Genomic DNA, 8526 nt, shown 5'->3' on the forward strand with positions numbered 1-8526 from the left:
TCTCCAATAACATCAGATTTTAAAGTATAACAATTTAGAATTTATAGTGAGTGTGCCACTTAATCTAAACTGACAGGGGAGTGGTGACATTTACGAGAAGAGCTCAATTACTGGATCCTATTTGGAACAGGGGGAACGGGATAGCCAAAAGGGATGAGCCTCGTATAGCTAGCGTTCATTCATAACAGCTAGTTGTCGCTGATTCTCGTGCAGTGCGTGGTCTTTTTATTGTCTGTGTTCTAACTACTAGTAGCTGCCCCTCAACGTTGCTCGGAAACAACTTCTACACATCAAAGCTGGTGGTTGCTTAGTTACATACAGATTTTTTTTTTGCTTTTGCTGCCCACTTGAATGACGTTGGTATCAGGCTAAACTATACAGTAGTATTCATCTCGTCTGTTTGTAGCGAATGTTGCCGTGTATTTAAAAATTTTATAATTTCAAAATATTAAAAATACTTCTAGAAATCAACTGTAGCGAAAAGTAGTTCAGAAAATTGTATTTAATACAGTGTAAAAAGCTATGTTAGCTTTAAAATTATGTAGAAAGGATCAGACTATTATGATCTGTGTGGTGCTAATCTTGGAGTTGCTGGCTATTCCAATCAACAGCGTGACATCCGGAAGTAAGAATAAAACGGAAATTCTTATCAAGAAGACGATGCTCTCTCAGCAAGGTGTAAAAATCCGTGCAATGGAACAGAAGCGGACTGACAGTCGGCTTCCCTTACCTCCTCGATACATGTTGGATCTGTACGCCCGCTATCGGTCTGGCCAGTACCTTAACAACAAGAATCGTGGAGACACTGTTCGTAGCATTCTACCAAAAAAGGGTAAAGTATCGACATTAGTCATGTTAGTGTAAATAACCCTTTCTCTTAATATCATTTTCAGGCAGCTTAGAGTAACAGAGAAAAAAAAAAGCTTTTTGTGAAAGAAGCTTGAGAATCCATTTACATTAAAACAATATATCCAACTATGTACAAGATCCTTCAATTAACTTGCTGCTAAAAGATGAAATAAGTTTGAACTTTTCCTAGTTGGTTATAAGCTTCTGAACCTGTTGATTCAAACGTAAATATTTTAGTTTAGTTTAGTTTCCGATGAGACTTTTCAGCGTTTCTTTGGGCGAACCCAAAACTGAGTCATCTTGTTTATACTGCGGAATGAAATTAAATTGGTGAAAATCCTTTGAAAGTGTTGGTTAAGAAAAATAGTAATTGAATACTAATACAGTATTCAACACACAAACGTAATTACAAAGTTTCTTAACTATGCAGGAAAGATAGTTACTGAAGGTTAGTTATAACAAATACATGACAGTGCGTATAATTAAAAGAGCTCAACAGCCAATAAAAATTACTTTTATTCTTCGAAACCTAATATAATATTTTCCTTTTAAGAAAATAAAACAAGACTTAAATACGTTTTGAAATACACTTTTTACGAATGAATGGTTTCCCACTTAAATTATAGTTGTTCTTTGGATTTTGCGCAAAGCTATTCGAGGGCTGTCTGCGATAGCTCACACTAATTTGGAAGTGATACACTAGAGGGATGACAGCTAGTCAACACCATCCACCGCCAACTCTTGGGCTACTGTAATCAAATAATGGGATTTGCCCGTTACCCTTAAAACGCACCCACGGCCTCAAAGTACGGAGCGCGATCTTTTTTTAGGGGGTGATAGCGGGGCGTAAACCATGGACACTCGAATTTAAAGTCCGGCAAGCTAACCACTGGGCTGCGTTTGGCCTTTCTTTTAAAGAATTATGAATATATTACAGAGATACAGAAAGACAGACAATTAGTTTCCTATCTATTTCTCACTAATAAGTAGTAGAAGTTAACTTTATATTTAAGATAACTAACTAATAGTTAGTGAAATGGCAGACGAAATGGCTATGGGGCACTAGCATCGATAAAATAGAATGGTCAGTACAAAGTGAATCTATATGACAATGGTTAATGAAACATGAACATTCATATAAAATATTGACAAGTCATCATGGGCCTGTAAGTGAGAGAGGGTCAAGCATGACCGTATGTACGGAAGAATGGTCAATAGGGCATGAGTCTACATAAATGAAAGTAATCAATATGTGATGAGCCTGCACAGTAAAAGGTCATTAGTAAATCACAAGTCCTCATGTTGGAAATTCCTCATTACTGAGTAAACTTTCATATAAGATTGGTCATCATACACCACAGTTTAGTCGAGTAATTCATGATTACAACAATGAAGTTATGCTTCATTAGATAGTTCTCTATCAAGACAAAAAAGTTGTATCTTGCTGCACGGTAACTTAATTTTCAAGACAACAAAACCGTATCTTGCTGTATGAGAAGTTTACTTTCAAGACAAATAAACTCTGTTTTCCTTCCTGAGAAGTTAGCTTTCAAGACAACGAAACTGTATCTTGTTGCACGAGAAGATTATTTTCAAGACAACAAAGCTGTATTTTGAAAGTTCATATGCAAGACAACGAAGCTGCATCTTAGTGCATAAGAAGTTAACTTTCAAGACTACGAATATATATTTCTAGCTGTGTTGTTCAAATTCAATTCTATCTCACTTTATGATATGTTCAAATAGAAAACAACTAAGTTCTGTCTCATTAGATGGCTATAGTTTACTTTCAATAAAGCACAAATTTACTATTATAGGCAACTTCACAACAGTATATGTACGTTTGGCTTGAAGTATGACGAACGGTAGTCGATTAAGGTTCTCGAGCGACATGTAGTTTGTTTGGTGGGAACTGAGCATTAAAAAACAATAATTCAAGAAACATGTATAGTCCAAACTGCATTAAAAGTTGTTCTTCGTGAGTTTTTGTGGTTTACTGAAAAATATGGTCGGGACACAAAATCTCGCAATTTGGCCGTCATGAGAGTTGTAAACTTAAGTAAGTTCAGGATATTGCTTGTCAACGATTGAAATGAACTTCTTGTGATTTTTCTTACAGCAACAAATTTTAACATTCTGATTTCGTTGTTGTGAGATTTAGGACCTTTCAGAAGTTTAACTTTAACCTCTGAAATATTTTCGCAAACATTTTGTACAAGAAATTTAACCAGACGGGGCTGGGAAACTGTTCGAAATAAATTTTGCTTTTTAATATTTACGAACATGCGATCATTTCATAGCATACATAAAAGTCATTAACGTTGTACGTTTATTACTATCTTCTATTCACGTGTAAAAGTCATTAACGTTGTACGTTTATTACTATCTTCTATTCACGTGTAAAAGTCATTAACGTTGTACGTTTATTACTGACTTTTACACGTAAATATAAAATGCATGTGCGTTAAATCACCGACGTGCATTAAAAAAATCTTTTAGTAGAGAATGCTTTGTTTACTTTCTAATTACAAAGTACTTATTAACAAACGTGAAATTTCAATGGCCTATTTTCAGCACGTGTCTTGTTTTCAGTACTTTAGATTTAGAGCGGAAACGTACATTCCAGCTCTCTCATGTTCCTGACACTAAGTGGCGCGACTCTAATTAAATTCGAGAACGTTCTGTCCGTACAGAAAGGTAAAGTGGTCACATATTAGCAAAAAAACAAACAAACAGATTTAATCTTTATGAGGCCGTTGGAATGTTATTCAAACGCTTGATGACTTTTTCTATAAAGCTTTAAATTTTTCTGAGGTGTAGAATACGAGTATTTTTGCAGGTAGAATTTACCTACAACGTTAATGACTTTTACACGTAAATAGAAAATAGTAATAAACGTACAACGTTAATGACTTTTACACGTAAATAGAAAATAGTAATAAACGTACAACGTTAATGACTTTTACACGTAAATAGAAAATAGTAATAAACGTACAACGTTAATGACTTTTACATGTGAATATAAAATAGTAATAAACGTACAACGTTAATATGTTAACACCTGAAAATATAAAGGTTCTGAAACGGCTTGATGCGAGCCCTGTTCTTCCATTCACTTACAGTCACGTGTAGTTGAGGTACGTACGTGACTGTGTAAGCTACAGCAGTTCTTCAAGTCATCTCAACTCACTTCATCATTTACTTTTGTATGTATATAGGATTTGAAGAAGGAGACTATGCAGTGTGAGTGCAACTTGTGATTGAAAACCGGGAAATAAGAACACACGAGTAGAAACACCACTGCATAGAGCTTTCCTATGAGTGACTTTTCACTCGAAACTAGTGATAAATGTGTTCCTAACAGTAGGAAGACCGAATATTGTTTTTTTGTGTGTATAATTCGTGCCCTCACAGAAGTGACACCATGTATTCGATACACGTAGGTGTTTGTGACTTGTCTTCCTACGCGTAGTGATCCGATATGTTATTTTTGCATGTATGTATGTATGTGACTTGTGTTCCTGAGAGTGTTAACATCACTTACTAGCCTCACCACCATACATTAGTTATGTGTAGGTATGCCACTTGCCACCTGAGCACTCTACTGTCACATAGTATACTAGCTAAGTATATATGTGACTTGTATTTCAAACATGTGACACCATGTATTATCTAGATATATATATATACATACGTCTATCGCATCCCAGTTGGCCTGATGATCCCTGGAATTAGGCGAAAGGCCTCGTCGGCACTGGATATAGTAGCTGTAGTGTAGATGACATATTATAACATATATTCTCCTTTGTTCTCACTCATGGATCATGTATATTATGTTTGTATGTGTGTGACTTGTGCTCCTTAATATTAAGACACAGCTTCATTCAGGACTGAAAAACATACATTTCTATCACCAGTGACCTATAGCAAGTTGGTCAATCATCAAAAACATGAGATAAATCATACACGGAGTTTACATCTTAATGACAGGTGATGTATTTTCGCCTGGTTTATATTTAAAAATATAATAACCAATTTGTAATAATTGTTTGTTTTAAACGCAAAGCTACAACACTGCATTTCCCACTGCAGGTAACGTATCCCAATTTTTAATGTTATAAACCCACGAGATTACCGTTGAGCCACTTTCAAAAGGCCAAGAGTTTAACCAGTCTCCTTGTATAAACTTTAAAATACTTCACTTTTAACATATGCATTTGAGACAACTTGATTTTGAGAATCCAAGTTCAGGTACTTCTGTGGAATAGAACTCGCAAATTATATAAATTTGTTAACTAATTTATGAATTTACTCATACACACACAAACGAACTAAACGCAACTACTGCTGATAAAGCAACGTTTTGTCTGTTTGTTTTGTAAAGCACAAAGTTACACAACGGGCTATCTTTACAGTGATCACCACAGGATAAACCAAGGTAACAAAATAAGGTTAGCAGGGATATCAAATCATACCTGTCTTTTTAGCCTCTGCATAGTGACTCGTTGGACGGCTCTGAGTTTTTTTCTTCTTTTTTTCAAGTACAAACGTTTTGCTCTTATCTCCGCCATCTCCTGATCGATTTGAGATATAATTACAGTTTTGGACTCTGGAGGTCAAACTCTTTCGATTGATGTATTTAACCATGCCCAAGGTCTCATAGATTAAATTACTCTAATCCTGCCTACAAGAATTTCAATTTGAGGATAGGTTGGTAGAGATCCTGATGAGTAATAAAATCGGTATTGCTGGCGCACAGAAATGTAGCTAATAAGGTCTCATAGATTAATTTTCTCTAATCCTGCCTAAAAGAATTTCAAGTGCCTCGGCTATTGAGGATTCCCTCCTTTTTTTTTGGTTATTGTTGTTGAGTCCTCATTAAAATGAGATTAAAGATAATATCGTACGTACAAAGAAGGATAATCTCGCTCTATAAAGGCGATTTGCATATGCTAATATAGTGGTGTATCGCTGAAGGTGCGAGCCGTGGCGCCATGGGCAACACGCTTAATACCCATATACTTAGATCACGGCAAATTCCCAATCATTGACTAGTGTAATGCTGTCACACTTAGATTTATACTTAAAAGAATATGTCACAGTACTTCCGAGTAAGAATCCTGTTATAGTGAGATTGTTAAACGATCACATACATTTTGAAGTTGTTTTCTATAGAAGTGGACAAACTTGTGTAGAAGGACATTTAGAACAGGAATGGCTCTGGAACCAACCCTCAACCCAATGCAGAGAAACGGTCTCATTAGCAAGAATAAGATTACAATAGAGAATCATCCAACATAAAACGCCATTGCTATAAAAACTTTGTATCTCCTAGTTCTGTTAACAAGTCAATATTGAGAGATCTGGAGATAACGAAAGCTCCCAAAACAAAAGTTCACAAAAATCCAATCCCACCTTGAAATCAACGACTGTTTTCTTCTTTTTTTTAAATGGTCGAAGAAACATAAATTACAATAATCGCGTCAGATGACATACCAGTTAAGTCTTCCATTGCAAGTCTTTGGTCTGCTTAAACGTGGTCTTCAAAGCCGCTGCCTGCTTGCAGTAAGTGCAGGGTTTGTGAAGATCTGTAGTCTGACATATATCTTACTGTCCTTTGCAGTAGCTTGTGACAATATAAACTGTTGTAATCATTGTAATCAAACTGTGCATAAACGAGATGGAGGAAAGAATCCCAGCACAGGACCTAGACCATGATTGGTATGAAATGTGATTAGCTTCAATACTTGTTAAACAGTGTACAGTATGTTTATCCAGTTCCTACGAAAGTGTGTCACCAAATCAATATATACGTATATATAGACCTTCTTACACTGCTTATTAAAGCAATATATATATTAATATATAAACTATTTTTCTTAGCATACCAAAATGATACATAGAAACCTTCTTAATATTTATAAACATCTAGTATAAATAAATGTCGCTAAAAGAGCTACAGGTGGGAGCGAAACGTATACATTAGAGGTTGCATTGGTGAAATAGTATTTTGCACCAATGGGTTGTCACAGTAACAAAATGGCGTTAATATAACTTATAGTTTTAGACAATAATAAAGTTAAACCGTATAATCCATTCAGATCATTGTGTTTATTAACTGCATAACATTTCAACTGAAAACCCGTTACAATAAAATTTCGCAATAGATGGTTATTAATGACGTGATTGGTCTTTTTTTATCAGAGTTGATGAGTAATGTAAGAGCTGTGATAAGCTTGAAAAAGCTATATTTTTCACGTCATACAACATGTTATATTTCAATCGTATATTAAATAACAGTGGCTGCAAATTATTTTACCAGGATTTAATTAGGGTTGGCATCTGTCTCATTAAAGAAATCTCCATGACAGAATATTTTAAGTTAATCTGTCATTTAAATGATAACAAGAATTTAACTTACGCATTTATACATGTATGACACTACATCACAATAAGCCTGATTGTAATATACAGCACATTATTCTGTACTGGTTACTAGTAAAAACAGTATATAATAGCATTTCAATTATTCCTTATTTGGTACAAGCCACTACAATGAGGCTTTGAGCTCAATTTCAGTCACTTATGAGGCAATATATGTACTACGAATAATGTTTCAGCCAAAGACCCCGTATGTTATAAGTAATTCAACCATTCTGATAAACTCTGGCAATGCGACAAATATTATTATACACTGTTCTTACCCGAAACTGGTACTGGGATTGTGATTAAAATTATTATCAGTCTTAATATGATGCAACAGGACATTCTTAGAACTAAACATAACTTAACAGCAAGGTTACACGAAAGGGGTGACTTATGGCTTATACCAAAGAATTATCCTTGTTGCTGTCCTTCATGCAGAGTTAGTTCCCTTTGGTAAAACCAGCGGTGAGCCGGGGATTAGTAGGCTATAGGCTAGAGATTGCTGTTTTTAACAGCCGCTTTCTGATAGTTGGGTTGCTACTAGTATGGGTTAAGAGGAAACTAACGTCTCTCCCTTTGAGTAATCATTGTTGAGTTCTTGAACAGTGTAAAGGGGGAGAAGTCACGTGGCTGCGTGATCTTCTCCTGTAATTAACTTTTGCTTTGATTTCATGAACAATCCCCTATATTCCCTGAGTTAAAGGTCAGATTCTTAAATCTTGAAATTGTGTGTATGATCGCCTGAAACAAATGTGAAATCACATATCACACGTAGAGCATAAGATATGGAAACAGAAGAAACCTTGCTAATAAACAGCAAGGACATTTTTACTTTTCCGGTTTTTTTCGTCAGTATTTTTGATTTGGCTTGAAGAGTGTAAATAACTGTTACCAGAAAGACTACTAGATAGATTTGTTTATCACCTCTGATAGTTAAAAAAAACTACCAAATTTTCCTCCACTAAGTTCTTAGCTTTCTCTGTGAATGAGACAAGACGTTGTGTACATTCCATTTAGACGTTGTGTACATTCCATTTACACGTTGAGTACATTCCATTTAGACGTTGAGTACATTCCATTTAGACGGTGTGTACATTCCATTTAGACGTTGAGTACATTCCATTTAGACGTTGAGTACATTCCATTTCGACGTTGTGTACATTCCCTTTAGACATTGAGTACATTCCATTTAGACATTGAGTACATTCCATTTAGACGTTGAGTACATTCCATTTAGACGTTGAGTACATT

The 8526-nt window shown here is 35.3% G+C and overlaps 1 protein-coding gene across 1 annotated transcript in view; it reads left to right on the forward strand.

The window, feature by feature from the left end:
- The first annotated feature begins 260 nt into the window (after window positions 1-260).
- LOC106465701 (growth/differentiation factor 10-like) overlaps window positions 261-8526 on the forward strand; it is a 35442-nt gene continuing 27176 nt past the window's right edge. The window contains exon 1 of the mRNA XM_022393624.1: window positions 261-832. Coding sequence (XP_022249332.1) covers window positions 523-832 — 310 coding nt within the window. The 5' untranslated portion in view covers window positions 261-522. The remainder of the gene's footprint in view (window positions 833-8526) is intronic.

The sequence above is a fragment of the Limulus polyphemus genome, unplaced genomic scaffold (assembly GCF_000517525.1).
Source record: "Limulus polyphemus unplaced genomic scaffold, Limulus_polyphemus-2.1.2 Scaffold2024, whole genome shotgun sequence".
Taxonomy (NCBI): domain Eukaryota; kingdom Metazoa; phylum Arthropoda; class Merostomata; order Xiphosura; family Limulidae; genus Limulus; species Limulus polyphemus.